Genomic DNA, 16,361 nt, shown 5'->3' with positions numbered 1-16,361 from the left:
GACATCTGCATTGTAGAGAAAAATCAATAGATAGGGAGGAATATAATTATCCCCCACTCCTGAAGGAATTTTTCAGATATTTTTTGGAACAGTGACTCATATGGGCTTAGGGCTTGAATGACATTTTAATTATTCTGGCTTTTTTTTTGCTTTGAATCACCCAAGTACAGCAGGCTGGAAGGGGCACAGTTGGGCACAGCCATCAGGGGAGGATGGAAGGGCAGGATTTGGGGATTTGGTGTTGGAGCTGAGCCCTTCCCTCCCCTCAGGTGGGGGCTGGATCCTCCTGGATCTCTGATGGATCCCCCTGGATCCTGTTTGCTGGCATCCTGTAAATATGGGAACATTTCCCCTGCTTTGGGAATGTTTTATTTCATATTCAGAGCAGAGCTGGTGTGGGGGCAAAGTGATTAAAGCCAGGGATTTTATTATCCACCATTAAGGTAAATCTAAAAAAAAAAAAAACCTAACTCTAATTTTCCTTGCCCTGTGAGAAATGCTGCTGGATTTAATTGCCTTTAATTAATTAGGGGAGTTTGGGCTTTTCCAGGTCCAAGCAGGTGCTGCATCTAGCCTGCCCCGTGCTCCTTGGCCATGCCCTGCAGGGACCAAACCTGGCAGGGCAGGAGGAATTGAGCCCATAATTCATTCTGGACCTTAATTCAATCCAGGGGCAACATTTTCTACTGCTCCTGCTGTAAATTCCTGTGACAGGGACCCCAGTTCCCCTCCCCAGGCCAGGAGCTCTCATTATCCCGAGGAGTGCCACCAGTGCCCGACCCCGTGTCCCTGCAGCCACCACCAGCAGTGGGAATTTAATAATCCTGGACTCAGAGCGAGGCCACAGAGGTGAAGGGGCCTCTGCTGGTTCACTTGGCCACCTGGTCGCTTGCCTTGAGCTCGGATTTAATTTGTATTCCTGAAAACTTCCCGATTTCCAGCAGCCCCGGGATGGGCAGAGCTGCCTTGGTGCTCGGAGATCTTCCCCAGCCTCAGCAGCTCGAGGGTTCTGTGATTCTCCTGCTCCTTTCCTGCCTCTCCTCAGCAGAGCTGCAGCCTCAGCACACAGAGGTTTTTCTGTGCAATTTCTTGGTCCAAATCCTTGGGAAAGCTGGAAAACTCAGGTGCCGGTGTGGGAGTGAAGGGGCCTCGAAGACAGCTCGGGGTAAAGCTGACTTGAAGCCCCTTCATGATGAGAGTGGGAGTTTTTTATGCTGCAAAACATCTTTGATATGAAGACTTTCCTGTTTGAAAGCTTTCTAGTAAACAAAAAGGGATGAACTGCCTGAGTGAGTCATTGCAGGGAAAATCAGGATTTTCAGAGCGCTGCTTTTCCCCATCCTTGTTTTAATTGGAGTTTTAATTATCCCTGCTGGATAATAGAGCTTGATAACAGCCCGGGGAAGGGAGGAGGAGGGAAGGTCATCAAGATAACTGTCCTGTTTTAATATTGCAGCATTCCTGCACAGAGCTTCCTCAGTGTGTGCTGGCCCTGCCAGGGCTGGAGCTGCAGCACATCCTGGGAGATGCTATCACCAGATCCTGTAATTTTAGAAAAGCTGGGAGGGCAGGACAGCCTGGGGAGGGGAGGATGGAGTGGCTGCTGACAGTCAGGGTGTCTTGTCCCTGCTTCAGATTTACTTGCTGAGTAAATCCCTGGAGACAGAACTGCTTTGCCATCCTTGAAATCCTGGGTGATCTCGCTTTGCATCCCTTTTCTGCCAGGCAGGAGTTCAGAAACTCTGCTCTGCCCTGTGCTTTCAGCTGTCAGACAGACAGACAGATATGCAGCCCTGGGGACTGGATATTCCTGGATATTTCCAAGGTCTGGACAGTTTTGGAGGGTCTTTAATTGGAATTTTGAATTTATTCTGAGCTGCAAATGTGTTAAACTTTATTTAATGCTGCAAGTGAAGATTTGTTTTAACGTGAGCAGGGAGGTTGGAGCAGAGGAGCCACTGTGGTCTCTTCCAACCTGTTCCAATTCTGGGCATTTAGATGGAATTCATAAATGCTGGAATCTCCTCTGAGCTCAGATTTTGTCTCTGGAAGGTCACTGATCCCTTCCCTGCTGCAAATGCCAGGAAGCCTCAGGATGCTCCCAGAATCTCCCAGGGTTTTCCTCCTGGGGAAGGCAAGACCATCACAATCAGGGCAATGTCAGAGGCAGGCAAATACCCCCTAATTGTATGCAGATGACAGAGCTGCTTCGGCCTTTTGACTAGTGAAGCTTTCCTCAATTTGGGATATTGTGATCCTAATCAGGGACCTCTCCCGGACATCAAAGCCAGCCGTGATTGCTCGGCTTCCTGCTCCAGCCCATCCCTGCCCAGGTGTCCTTCCTGCTCTGGCCCACTGATTCCTTTCTGCTCTTCATCTCCGAGGCAGAGAAATTCAATCCCAATATTGCTGCCTGCCCTGGAATGGACCCGGTGATTTGGAAATGTCCCCTCTCGTTGTTCTGAGGTCCCGGGGCAGGGGATACCTGCTGGCCCAGCCTCTAACCTGAGGTGGGGCAGAGCTGTCAGCACTGCAGCCAGCTGTGTTTGGGGCTGGCAGCTTCCTTCCCCTGCTCCTCTTTTGTCTCTCTAATTATTTTAATTGCATCTCTGTGCCCCCATTCCTGCTCTGTGTCCCCATCCCCAGCTCGGTGGCTCTGCTCCCTTTTCCACAGGCAGCAAAGGTGGCTTTGCCCGAGGGAAGCTGTTGGGTTTGGATGTTCAAATTGTGAATCTTGTTGGCTTTTGTGTGTTAGCCCAGGGACAGAGCCTGGTTTTTCCTATTGCTGCTTCCCAGGGATGCTGGGAGCGATGCCAGGAGCCCTGGGCTGCTCAGACCTGAGCAAAGGCTCAGCTGTGGCTGAGGCTTCTTCCTGGAAGGGGAATTTGGCATATTCCACAAGGATTTATGTCAGATTTTCAGTAACCAGGCAGTGGAATGAGTCAGAGCCATTGTGTTCCCTTGGGAACCACAACTGGACCCAGGCTGTGGATGTGCCGTGGGTCTCATTCAACCCCTGCAGTTTAACCACAGAAGTTGGCACCTTGAGACACAAAGAAAAAATAAAATAAAATAATTGTGACAATATTTTTGCCCTTTTTTTCCCTCAGGGGCTGATTAAAATCCGAGGAGATCGCTGCTGGAGAGAGTTAACTTGCATGGATTATCACTACGAGGTGAGTGATGTGCGCACAAAACCTCATTCCTCTTGTCTGCTTTTCTTTTGTAAAATCATTTCCTCCAACCTTTCCTCTCCTGCCAGGCAGCTCTCCGTGTTTTCCCTCTTTATCCCAGCCTCTGGCACTCAGGCCATGTCCCTGTGCCAGCTGGGTGATGCTGTTTTTTCCCAACCACACTCCTAAAAGACCAATTTCTCTCCTTCCCTCCCCTCCCCATCGTGGATCCAGGAGCAAACCTGAGATTTTCTGAGAACTTGCGCTGTAAATCTGCTGCAGGGCAGGGAAAGGAGAAGAGAGGAGGTTTTTGTGGTGCTGTTCCTGCTTGCACCCCCAAAAAGTGGCCATCTGACAGAATCAGAGCATCCCTGTGCTCTCCAACATGCACAGCAGATCCTTGGCAGTTCAGAACTCTGTGGGTTTATCTTTTTGACATCTGTTGCAGTGATTATGTTGCATTTTGATTATAAATTGGGCCTTTTTGCTGGCTCTGGGTTCGTCTCCTCTCTGGTTCCAGAGGCAAAATTGGCTCCTCTTCTCTCCTCACCTCTGTTTTTGCATTTGAGTTTTATATAAATGGTGGTAAAAAGGAAAATGCTGCATCCAGTGATGATCCCAGGGTGAGAAGCTCTGGGTTGGTGAAGGGAATAATCCTGAAGGAATATTTCCTTCCCTGGATTCACCTCACAGCCACTGCAGTTATAATGTCTCTGCCCTGGAATCTGTGGCCATCAAATATTTGGGAATACAAGTCTGATGAGGAGGAGCTGGGAAGGGGCTCAGCCTGGAGAAAAGGGGGATCAGGAGGAATTTGTGGCTCTGCACAGTCCCTGATAGCCATGGGCAGCCAGGGATGTTGGGCTGTGCTCCCAGGGAACAGGGACAGGAGCAGAGGGAACGGCCTCAGGCTGGGCCAGGGAGGTTTAGATTGGATATTTAGGGAAAATTCCTTCCCTAAAAGGGTGGTCAGGCATTGGAAGGGCTGCCCAGGGCAGTGATGGAGTTTCCATCCCTGGAGGTGACCAAAACCCACGTGGATGTGGCACTTGAGGACATGGTGATGAGCATGGCTGGTGTTGCTGTTGTTGATGATCTCAAAGGACTTTCCCAACTTTAACAATCCCATGACTTTATGAAATAAGATTTTGCACGCCCAAAAAGCTCTTGTTTGCCTTCTCAGCTTTAAATTTCCTTTTCTGTGTCTCTCTCATTTACCTTCACTGGGGTTTCCCCTCACTGTTGGGCTGGGCCTGTCCCAAAGCTGCTGCTCCTTGGCTCTCCCACAGCACCAAGGATCCAGCTTCACCCCCAGCAAAACCTGGGATGAAAAACCCCTTCAGTGCTGTCCTTGTGATCCTGAGCATGGGGTGGCTGCAGTAAATTATCCCCTTTTGCAGGCACCTGGCAGCACTTGGGGAAAATGCAGCTCTGAGCCAGCCCGGGCCAGCTCCAGCACTGACCCCAACCCACAACAATCAGCCCCAATAATCCCAAATCAATCCCAGCATCAGTCCTGGAGCCCAGAGGGATAATTGAGACCATTCCTGTCAGATCCATAAGGCAGGATCCCCAGCCTGTGCGAGTAATTGGGACCAGGGGCAGGGGGCAGATCTCGTTATCAATATCAATTATTTTAATCCCCACAAAAGAGGCTGCGAGAAAAGGAAAATGAAAGAGGCCAAACTTTGTCCACCAGCAATAATGGAACAAAAATTCCTAAAGCTGGGATTCACCTGCTCATTCCTGCCAGAGGGAGGGAGAAAAGGGGGCAGTGAAGAGGGAGGGAGGGAGCTGGGAATCTGCTCATAATTAGGATGATAAAAGTGGGGATTGGAGCAGGCTGGGGATGGATTTGGGCCAGATGGGTTGTGCTGAGATGTATGTTGGCCACCCCAGCTCTCCTGCTCCAGCACGAGCTGCATCCAAGATCTACATGGGCTCCTGTGCCAAGAGAATTAATGGAAACACATGGCCTCCATCCCTGCCTGGACTATTTATTTGTAGTAGGACCTGCAGCTCTGCCCGTGGAAAAGAACATTTCCACTTTTGTCAGGAGCTGTGGATGGGACAGCCCAGTGGTGTTATGGTTAAATTGGACATTTTCCCTTCCTCCTTCCCTTCTGGTGTGCAGGGCCTCCATCCCAGCCTTGCTGGAGCTCTCTGTGAGATTTGGAGAGGGCAATGGCATGCTTGGCACAGGAGGGGGATTTTCCTACCAGCCTGACCCTCCTGGGTCCCTCAGGGGGAGATGGGCTCCAGCAATTCTGGGTTCTCTCTGGGCTGAGGATTAATGGTGCCTGTGGGTGCCAGGAGCCCCAAACTCTTATCCCAGCTTGGCAAGACACCACAAACAGGGAATTTCAGCTCCTTCTCCTGGATTTCTGTGCTGTCCAGGCCAAGGTGAGCACCTGGGTTGCACTTGGAGAGGCTGTGGGATCCCAATCCCTGTGGTGTCCTGGAGCTTCCTGTGTCCACATCACCACATCCAAATGGACACACCTGGGTGGCACCTGGCAGGAGAAGTCCTGGAATTTGCCATCCATGGGTTTATTTATCCCTTTTTGGGGTTGCTGTTGTTTCACTGTGGTTGGAGGGCTCTTTGCCCTGCAAGGAATGCCAGGAAAAAGCAGTTTTCCCTCAGGAGGCACCAGGTCTGAGCCAGGGTTGGGATGGGGATGGGGAGCACCCATGGCCTCAGCATTGCCTTGTTCCAGGATTTATCTGGGAGTGCAGCCTGGCACAGGCACAGCAGAGCAAATCCCAGGCTGGAAAATCCCTGCAGAGCCCCCTGTGCCCAGATCTCCTGGCACAGAGCAGCTCAGAACACCAAACATGGACATTTCCAACCCAAACCACTCCAGAAGAAGCCTCTGGATGCTGGTGGAGGTTTTGGCAGAGCAGTTCTGATAATCACAGGGGTTTTGGGCTGGGCAGGTCCTGCATGGTCTGCTCTCTCCTGTCCCAGCATGGATGTGTCAGGGTGGGATGCAATCCACTGATGCATTTTTCCTGCTGGCTGCCAAACTGCTGCTGCTGCTTTTTAATTCCAGACAGATATCTTGGAAAATTCAGCCACCAACTGGAGGGAACAGCTGTGGGAGCAGCTGCTGGGGCAGGAGCCCTGCTGGGCACCGAATCCAGGGCAAGTGCTGGACACAGCCATGGTCCCTCCTGAGGGACCTGGCCAGGGAAAGGGGGACATGGAGGGGCTGGAGCCTGGCCAGGGAGGGGAATGGACCCCCAGGAAGGGGCTCAGCCTGGAGAAATGGGGGATCAAGGGGAATATTTGGCTCTGCACAGTCCCTGACAGGAGGGGACAGCCAGGGGCATCAGGCTGTGCTCCCAGGGAACAGGGACAGGAGCAGAGGGAATGGCCTAAGGGAAAGTTTAGATTGGAGATTAGGGAAAATTCCTTCCCTAAAAGGGTGGTCAGGTATTGGAAGGGCTGCTCACGGCAGTGATGGAGTTTCCATCCCTGGAGGTGACCAAAACCCACGTGGATGTGGCACTTGAGGACATGGTGATGAGCATGGCTGGTGTTGCTGTTGTTGATGATCTCAAAGGACTTTCTAACTTTAACAATTCCATGACTTTATGAAATAAGATTTTGCACACCCAAAAAGCTCTTGTTTGCTTTAAATCTCCTTTTCTGTGTCTCTCTCATTTACTTTCACTGGGGTTTCCCCTCACTGTGGGGCTGGGCCTGTCCCAAAGCTGCTGCTCCTTGGCTCTCCCACAGCACCAAGGATCCAGCTTCACCCCCAGCAAAACCTGGGATGAAAAACCCCTTCAGTGCTGTCCTTGTGATCCTGAGCATGGGGTGGCTGCAGTAAATTATCCCCTTTGCAGGCACCTGGCAGCACTTGGGGAAAATGCAGCTGGAGGTGACCAAACCCACGTGGATGTGGCACTTGGGCATGTGGGCCAGTGGTGACTCTGGTGCTGCTGGGAATGGTTGGACTTGATTTCCTTAAAGGTCTTTCCAACCTGAATTGATGTTGAGGCAAAAGGATAAAGGGGAAGCAAAACTAAACCCCACTCATGGAGCATCAAATCCTGGTCAGAGCTTGAAGTGAGATCCAGGATTTGCATCCCTGCAGGAGCTCAGGATGGGTTGGTCACCACAGAGCAGCAAAGTCTGGAGGGTTTCACTGAACTCTGCTGAATCCCAGCCCCATTTGAGCTCCAAAAGTGTCACTGCTGCTTCACTCTGTCCCCAGGACCCTGCTCAGCCACAGAGGCCGCTCCTGACGGGACAAATTGTCCCTAATTGCTGTGGAAGTGCTGTTCCAAGCAGAGGCTGTCAGGCAGAGCTCCAGCCCCAGCTCCTGGAGCAGCTCTGGATGGAGCACAATGGCTTTTGTGCCTAATTAGGCCTTGCTGACTGATAGCTGGGCTGATAAGGGCGATAAGGAAGCTCAAACTGCTCCTTAACTGCCTCTTCATTCCTTTTCTCCCTCCTCTCCCCTGGATTAGAACTCGTTAAGCTTTTCATCCAGCTTTTTTCCGAGCCATTATGAAACGAAAAGTAAATAATATTTAGCAATCTGTTGGGATGAATCAGAAAATGAGCTGCTTTTATGAGCCTGGATGGCTCGGGGTGGGCTTCGTTCCAACAGTTTGCATGGCTGGAAGGGAAAATGTTCCTAGCAGGGAGAGCAGGTGCTCAGATTTCGTGCTGGAAATCCTAAAGTTGCGAATTCAGACGAGGGAAGTGGTGCTGAATGAAACAGAAAACAATAATTATTAAAGGAAGTCACCGTGTAAATAATTTTGGGGATCCTTTTTGTTGGTGACGTTAATAATTATATTATGAAATATTTATGGAGCATCCTAAATTTACGGTGCTTGGATCTGTGCCAGGGCCTCAGCACCCTCAGAGGGAAGGATTCCTTCCTAAATGTAATGAAATGCAGAATAATTTGTGTCTACTCCTTGCCTTGCTCAGGGTGTGAACTTGGAGGGTTTGCTGGTGGATTTTGCTGGTTCCAGCCCAGGGCTGTGTCTGATCTGGCACAAGAGGCAGCCTGGATGTGAGGAGATTTCCCAGATTTCCCCAGAAGTGATTTGAAGGGTTTGTGGAGGTTCTGCAGGGCTCAGGGTGAGCTCAGGGCCACTTCTGAGAACTGACCATGGGGTTTGGAGCCTGGAACAGGAAAATTCATCCTCTGGAAGCTGTGTTTCCATGAAAACAGGAGGGAGATGAGCTGTGCTCCATCTGTGCCCTCATGGGACAGCTCTGTGCAGGAACCAAAGCTGCTGTTGATGAGTTCTGGGTCAGGAGAGCAAGGAGGGAACAGAGCTCTGCCCATGGCGGGCTGTAAATGCAATTTATTTCCATCTCCTGGGGTGAAAGCAAACTGTTCTTTGAGTCCAGGTGACTGATACCAAAGGAAGAACACTGTGGTGCTCGGCTGGTTTATTTTTTCCCTTCCCATTTGGTCAGCAGTTTTGAGAACTGACCTTTCCAGAGGCAGAATTGCAAAACCACTTGTCTTTATTCCCATGTCTCAAAGGGCTGCTCTGGGGGGTTTGGAAGCTGAGGATTTGGGGCTCTCTGCTGGGTTTTGGGGAGTTCCATGAGGCTGGAGGAAGGGCCAAGGGCTGAGCTGGCCTGGGATCAAGGAAATAATGAGATCCATCATAGGGTAAGTGCTTGGAGCAATAATATTGGCAGATAAATGTCAGCAGGACATCAAAAGCTTATTAGGCTGTGTCTGGACTTTGTATGGGCTCTGCAAGGAGAGCTTGATCTCAGAGAGCTTTCCAGATGAGTCCCAGGTCTCTGACATGGATTCAAGGGATCTTTGAGTGCAGTTTGGAAAGGTTTGTTATTCCCAAGGCTGGGCTGGCTCTGCTCTCCTGGAGGTGCCCATCACTTGAAAAAACGGGGAGCAAATGCTTTGGGAGTGGGGTTTGGGCCTGGCTTGGAGGATCTGCCGTGCTGGGTTTGCTGGCAGAGATTCAGGGAATTCACTTCCAGCTGAGCCCTTCTGGGAAGGAGCCCTGGATTCCCAGGGTTTGGAAGTGCTGCAGAAAACGAGGGCTGAGCTCTCCGAGCCCTGAACTCCCAGAAGTGAAACCACCCTGGTGGAGCTGCAGTCTGAGGAGACAGAATGATAAACACTGACAGTGATGCCCAGTTAGGGCATGCTTAAAAAGTGGGAAGGAATTCCGGGGTTTGTGCCCTCACAGGATGTGCTGGAAGGATGAAGGTGATTTACAGCCCTGGCCTGAGGCAGAACGAAAGCAGATTGATGCAGGGATGTGCTGGGGGATGTTTTATTCCCAGCAGAGCAGGCGGGGAAGCAGCTTTCCAGAGGCAGGTCCTGGTGGGAGCAGGGCTTTGCTGGCAGGCAGGGCTGGAGCAGGATCTGCCTCGTGGTCTGAATGCAGCACACAGGTGGGAAGTGGAGTCCCAACACCCCAAAATCAGCATCAGTTCTGTGGCCAGGGGGACCAGGATCCTGGCAGGGAGTTCAGGAGAAAGGGGGAGGAGTGTCTGGTCATGGAATTATCAAAATTAAAGGTGGAGCTGCCAATCAGCATCAGAAAACAGCCCCAGATTCTCCAGATTGAGGAGGCCACGCCCTGCTGGAGGAGATGGGATGGAGGGAGAAACTCCCCAAAGGAGAGTCATGCAGGAACTTCTACATTGACTACCAGGGCACGGGGCATGGCTGCTCACTGCCAGAGGGCAGAGTTAGATGGGTATTGGGATGAAATTCCTGGCTGTGAGGGTCAGGAGGAGCTGGGATGGAATTCTCTGAGAAGCTGTGGCTGCCCCTGCATCCTTGGAGTGTCCCAGGCCAGACTGGAGCACCCTGGGACAGTGGAAGGTGCCCCTGCCATGGCAGGGGTGGCATTGGAGGAGCTTTAAGGTCCCTTCCAAGCCAAACCATTCCAGAATTCCAAGTTATTTGTAAGTTCCAGTGATGATCCCACCCAGACACGACTTCCACGGGCAGTAGAGCACCAGGATTTGGGCAGGATTTCATTTCTCTCTTTGCTGAACTTCAGATCTGCTTTTCTCCCCGTGATTCTTCACCAAGAGCATCTGTATTTACCCCAAACCACCTTCTGGGCTCCCCCCTTTGCCCCTGGAGCAGGTGGGTGCCACCTGCCCCGGGTTCCCTCAGCTCTCCACAATTCCCAGCAATGCCAGGATAAACCAGGGAAGGTTTCATGGACATTTCCCCCCGGGGATGTTTGTGTGGGGAGGGTTTGGGGTGTGGGATCAGCAGCAGAGCTGTCAGTCACCCTGCATTGGGAATATGCCAATCCCCTTTCCAGCAGTAACACAATTCCTCTTCCTGGATTCTTTGCTGTTTTTCTTACGGATTTGTTTTAAGCCTGGTGAAAGCTTCCTGTACACCTATTGGATTTCATCTCTTCCTCACACTCTCCCACTGTTCCCAACTCGTTTGCAGACCACCCAGGACCCTCCTCACTTCCCTTAAATATTCCTTTTTCCTCCCCCCTCCATGCATTTGGTCTGATCCAATCCTAATCAGATTAATCCTCACAGCAGCTCTGCCCCTGCAGTGGCTCCTGTGCTCCCTGGGCTCCTCCAGGGGTTGGAATGTTGGATCCCATCACATCCCTGAGCTCCCAGCCCGTGGGGAATAGTGCACTGCTCCTGGAACTGCAGGGCCCAGGGGGTTTGGCAGCTCAGAAGATAACACAAGCAAGGCTCTGGTAATTATTTAAATGATGGATTTCTGAGCCTGTTAATGGGGCGTTTTAAGAAATGCGCAAAGAGAAGGAAGGTGACAAATTTCGATGCTTTCTGAAAGGGAAAAACGAGAGGGGGAGGTGGCAGAAGAGCATTAGAAGTAACATGGAATGGTTTGGGTTGGAAGTGACCTTAAAGCCCATTCAGTTCCAAACCCCTTCCACCATCCCAGGGTGCTCCAACCTGGCCTTGGACACTTCCAGGGGCAGCCACAGCTTCTCTGGGAATCTGGGATCTCCCCGCCCTCTCAGGGAAGGGCTTTTTACCAGCTCTGGTTTTCCTGGTGCTTTAAGGAGCAGAAAGGCCCAGGGGCCTCCTTGGGTGGCGTTGGCAGCTCCTTGATGTCTACAAAGGTGTCTTGGTCCTCATCCTCCAGTCTGGAGCCTTGGGACCTCCAAGACCTTGCCCAGAGCCCTCATCCTGTTTCTCCCAAGGAGAACCTCTAGATCCACCTCTGGATTCTCCCAATGGACAGAACTAAGCCCCATGAGTAGGAGTAGAGTCATTTCCCCTCATTCTTCTTGGCACTTAGGGACATTAGATAATCTCTTTAGAGATATTAAATTGTCTCTTTCCTGGTCTCCTCCTCAGCAGGTGCAGTTTAAGGAAAGTCGTTTTTCCCATCCATTGCCACCTTTCTCAGTGTTTGTAGGGAATTTTCCCCCATCCCAGGTCCCTTGCCTCAGTTCTGCTGGAGGAGCTGCATTCCCAGTGGTGGGCAGGGGTGCACATCCTTCCTTTTCCTCCTCCAGTCTTTTTTTTTTTTGGGGGGATTTTCTTTTGGGAGTAAATGTGATGACCAATCCCGGTTCTCTGGGTAACATTCCTGGCACAGATTTCAGAGAATTTGTGGCTGTCCCATCCTTGGAAGTGTCCAAGGCGAGGCTGGCTGGAGCTTGGAACAGCCTGGGATAGTGGAAAGTGTTGGGGTTGCAAATGGATGAATTTGAGGCCCCTTCCAGCCCAAACCATTCCATGATAATATTTTCTGTTGTTCATCAAAGGTTTTAAGCTCAGCTGGAATTTTTATTCCCCCAGAATAAAACAGAGCCAGGCCAGGAGAAAATCCCACCATGGGCAGAACTTTAAAACTTAGTTTTTTATCTGAGCCCTTCCCTTTATTTGCCTGGCTCCAATTTCCAGGTGATTTCTGCCACACAATTCCCATATTTCTCCATACAATTCCCTGTGGTTTCAGCCTCTCCATGTTGGATATACATTGACTGGAAGTGCAGCTCACAGGTTGTGCCACTGCAGTGATCAGCTCAGATGGCCTGAGCCAATTCCCAGGCATGTCCCCTTCCTTCCCAGAGATCAGCAAGAATTCCACATTTCTCCAGTTTTTTTCCATCTTCTGAGTACTCCAGCTCTCACAGCAAGCCCTTGTAGCTCTGGAAAAAGAACAATCCGGGGCTGGGAGGTGCAGGAATGAGTTAATTTGAAGTCTCTGCCGTGGTGTTTTGCTCCAAAGTCGTGTGCGCCAAACTGACCTTTAATCTTGGAATATAAATCACTTTCCAGTCCTATTATTTCTAAAATCCTACAGGCTTGCGAATGCACAAAAGAAGCCTTTGTCTCTTATTAATTTAATTTATAGGTTAAAGTTTCAAATCAGTGGCAAGCACAAGCTGATTTACTGTGCACTGCAGGAATTGCTGTTCTGGGAAGCGCAGCGATTGCTCCGCTGCCTCCAAACAGGGATGTGTAATTAGGAGCTTCTGTAATTAGATATAATGTCAGATAATTTGCTTATCGTTTTTGGAATGCATTCTCCAGAAAAGATGGGAGGGATCTCAGGGTGGATTAGCTCTTTCAGGCCTAAAAACTCCCCAGATCAGTAAAATCGTGTGTGGAGCCATCCAGTCATCTCCTGTATGATGTCATTTGTGCTGCAACAAAACCCAGCCACTCTGGGGATAAAATTCACATAGAAGAGGAGGGAGCCTTTTCCCACCAGCTTAAAACAGGACACCCTTTCCTGGTTTTGTTTTGTTTTTTTTTTTTAATTTGGGTTTTTAAATTATTTTGAGTCTAAGAAATCCCTGTGTGGACTCACATTGGTTTCTCTTCCCAGCCTTAGGAGTATTCCCATTTTCAGACCAATTTCTTCCACTTCCTGGGATTTCTAGTTATGGAATTTTATAAGCAAGTTTTCTAGTCTGCCTCCAGATAGCTCAAGACAAAGAAATGAAACTTTTTCCTAACCCTGCTGTCATTCCCCATTCCAGGGGAAAATCTTTGACTCCTCCAAGCTCTCTCCAGAGGCTTTTCCCTCTTGACCAATTTACACGGAAAATAGGGATTGTGACTTGCTGCCCTTGCCAAGATCGTGGAAATATCTCTATTAAAAATGGCATTTCTCTTCCTCCTGCCCAGGAATTCACTGATCTGTGTTTTCCAAGGATCAGATCATTCCTGTTCCCTCTCAGTGTCAGTGGAAGGGCTTTTCTGGCCTCAGCAGGACAAGACTGGATGTCCCACTGCCATGGTGGGTCCCTCTGCTGGAACACACCTGGGCAGGGTCTGCAGTCCATCCATGGATTTGTGGGTTCTGGGATGAGGTGAGGGAGTGCCCACCTTTCCCCAGAGCTGCCCTGGGCCGTGCTGGGGCTTCCCATCAGCTGCTGAGGGCAGGGAATCAAAGTGTGGTGGGATTTGGAGTTAAAACTTGGTGAGACTTGGAATTAAAGCTTGGTGGGACTTGGTGGGAGCAGGATTTCTTATCCCAGAGCCATTATGTTCCATGAGCTCCCCTTCCCTAAGGAAAGAGAATTCCTGGGGTCCTGCTGCTGGTTCTGCTCTTTTCCCAGTGCAATATTCCACACTGCTGGGGAGTTGGGACCAAAATCCCTTCTCCACCCCTCTTCTCCCTCAGGAAGATTTCTGCTTTTATAATTCGAGGGTGTCAGGCCACCCCATGGAGGTGGCCCTGCTCCACGTGGGATCCCTCAGGGTTGGTAAATCCTTAGGGCAGGAGTTGCCACGAGCAGTTTGTGAGCAGCCCACAGTGGAAATCATGGGATGTGTTATCCTTGGCCCCGAGGCAAAGAGAGGAATATTTTAATTGCGGGAGTTAATTACAATTTGAGCAGCCTGTGGGAGCTTGGCAGGTGATGTGAGACCCCGTCCTGCTCTGATCTCAGCTGAAGGATTGGGAACAGCAGCACAGATGTGGGAATCCAACAGCAGCAGGAACGGCCTGGGAATGTTTCTGGGCTCTTTGTGTTGCTCTTTAATGATTTTTAGTGTAGGTGCCACACTTTTAAGTTGCTAAAAATCATCACAAAGGGTTTTTCCAGCAGGAGTTCCCCGTGGGCAGGGAGCAGGGTGGATCCTGAGCTCTCCAGGTGCCTTCCCTCCCCTCTCCCTCAGCTCTTGTGTTGGTAAACAGGGCTGATGGACACTTCCCTCCCTTTGAGCACTGAACCTGAACTCTCTGAGTGCACAGGGACTGACAGGGGAGCTCCAGGAGCTCTGTGCTGTGCCAGGAGAAGGGGAATTCAGGCACAGCCATCAAAGGCAGGTCTCAGAGCTGGTCAAACCTGACTTTCCTCATGAAACTTTGGGGTTGTGCTGCAGACAGGAACTGGATTTGGGATGTGCAGGGATTAAAGTTCAGGTGCTGGTGCCTCTCCAGACTCCTGCACCCCACATTCAGGGACACCCTCCACTGTCCCCAGGTGGCTCCAAGCCCCATCCAGCCTAGCCCTGGGCAGTGCCAGGGATCCAGGGGCAGCCACAGCTGCTCTGGGCACCTGTGCCAGGGCCTGCCCACCCTCCCAGCCAGCAATTCCTGCCCAGTATCCCACCCATCCCTGCCCTCTGGAAGGTTAAACCCATTTATCCCTGGCTTTGCCCTGTTTGGTGTCTGTATTTGTATCCTGTAGGAATGTTTGGGTCTCGCTCTCCCTCCAAGCTGGAAGAGCTGAAGAGTGACCCAGAGGAGCAGGGATTCCCTTCACTCCTGGCTCTGCTCCATCTCCTGTTTATCCTCCAGGGATGAATCCAGGTTTCCTGTCCTGTGCTCCTGCCAGGCTGCAGCATCTCCCCCCCAGAGCCCTATTTTGGGCAAGAATCCAGGATTTTAGTGGGATTGCCTCAACATCACCCATGGAGTGGGTTTAACTTCCAGTCAGGATGTTCCTGACTTCTCCTGGCTGTCTGATGTTTCCTCCCCTCCAGGATTTATCTGTCACCTACACAGGGCTGGAGGTTTCTGGGGGAGCCCTCTGGAATTCCTGGCTGTTCCTCTGGCACTTTGGTTCCATTTGCACCCTGGACTGAAGGAGAAGTTCCCTTTAGGATAGGACAGGATGGGTTTCACACTCTCCTCCACGGAGGAACAAAGGGCTGCCTTTACATGGATAAAGGTTGGGAGGTGATGCTGCAGACAGGGGAATTTTGGGGTGCATTTAAGGATCCATTTCACGTTTTAGGGAAAACATTGCAATAAAACAGGACAAAAACTCCTGAGATACTGGAAACAGGGATAAATGGGGTGATTAATCCCAGGAATGTGGCTGCAGTGGGGTCAGGGGGTCACTGCTGCCCCGGGGCTGTGCCAGCAGCTCTGCCCCTGCTCCAGAGGCTGCATGGATTCTCCATTTCCATAGAACCTCTCACTGCTGATCTTCACTCACATCCCTGTACCAGATTCAGGAATTTTTGGTGCTGCTGGTTAAAGGTGGTGACCAAAACAGGGTGAAATCCCTTCGGTTTTTAATTCAAATTCAGCCAGATCCTCATGGAGAATTTTAGGCTTGCCTTTCCCTGAGTTGTCCCAGGAGCTCCTTGGCACATCCAGGAGCCTTTTATTGCATTTTTGGCACCAATCCCTGTGGTTTTTGTGGCAGGAGAGCCCTTTGTAGGGTGTGCTGTGACATTCCCAGACTAAACCCCTATTTATCCATACTCTGATGTATTTCCCTGGAGATTTTTAGTTCACCTCCTTATTTAGAGCGTGCTGGAGATTCCAGGCAGGAATTTTTGTAGTGGATGAAATTATTTGTTTCTCCTGCTGTAACAGAAGACCTGCCTTTGATCCCAAAAAACAGAGAATTGACTTTTTTAGATCTCCTCCTTCTCTTACTCTGGTCCTTCCTTCATTCCTGGATCTTGTTGCCACTTCCCAAGTCCTGGTTTTCTGAAGATGATCCCCATTTTTCCAGCTGGCAGATTTGAGCCCAAGGTGATGCCTGACCTTGGGTTTGTGCCCTGCAGTTTGTGCCATGGCTTGGGAAAGGGGAATAAATAAAATCATATCCCAGGAGCTGGTGTTGGATGTGGAACCAGGAGTTTCCACAATGCCTGATGTGGTCATGAAGGAGCCAGCCCATGGGAATATTGGATTTTTATCCAAATATTTGACTTTTAGCCAAAATTTGCACTCCTAAAAGCATCTTGGGAAGAATTCCTTGCTGGGGATTTTCTTCATCCCAGTCCTGAGCATG

General features: G+C 50.5%; 1 protein-coding gene across 3 annotated transcripts in view; it reads left to right on the top strand.

Annotated features, from left to right (window-relative positions):
- The window catches only part of LMF1 (lipase maturation factor 1), a 137,020-nt gene that overhangs the window by 51,900 nt on the left and 68,759 nt on the right, over positions 1-16,361 (top strand). For all 3 annotated transcript variants that reach the window (XM_058035552.1, XM_058035554.1, XM_058035553.1), the window contains one exon: positions 3,111-3,176. In XM_058035552.1, coding sequence (XP_057891535.1) covers positions 3,111-3,176 — 66 coding nt within the window. The remainder of the gene's footprint in view (positions 1-3,110; positions 3,177-16,361) is intronic.

Source organism: Melospiza georgiana, chromosome 16, assembly GCF_028018845.1.
Source record: "Melospiza georgiana isolate bMelGeo1 chromosome 16, bMelGeo1.pri, whole genome shotgun sequence".
NCBI lineage: Eukaryota > Metazoa > Chordata > Aves > Passeriformes > Passerellidae > Melospiza > Melospiza georgiana.
This window is presented reverse-complemented; position numbering and strand designations above follow the sequence as displayed.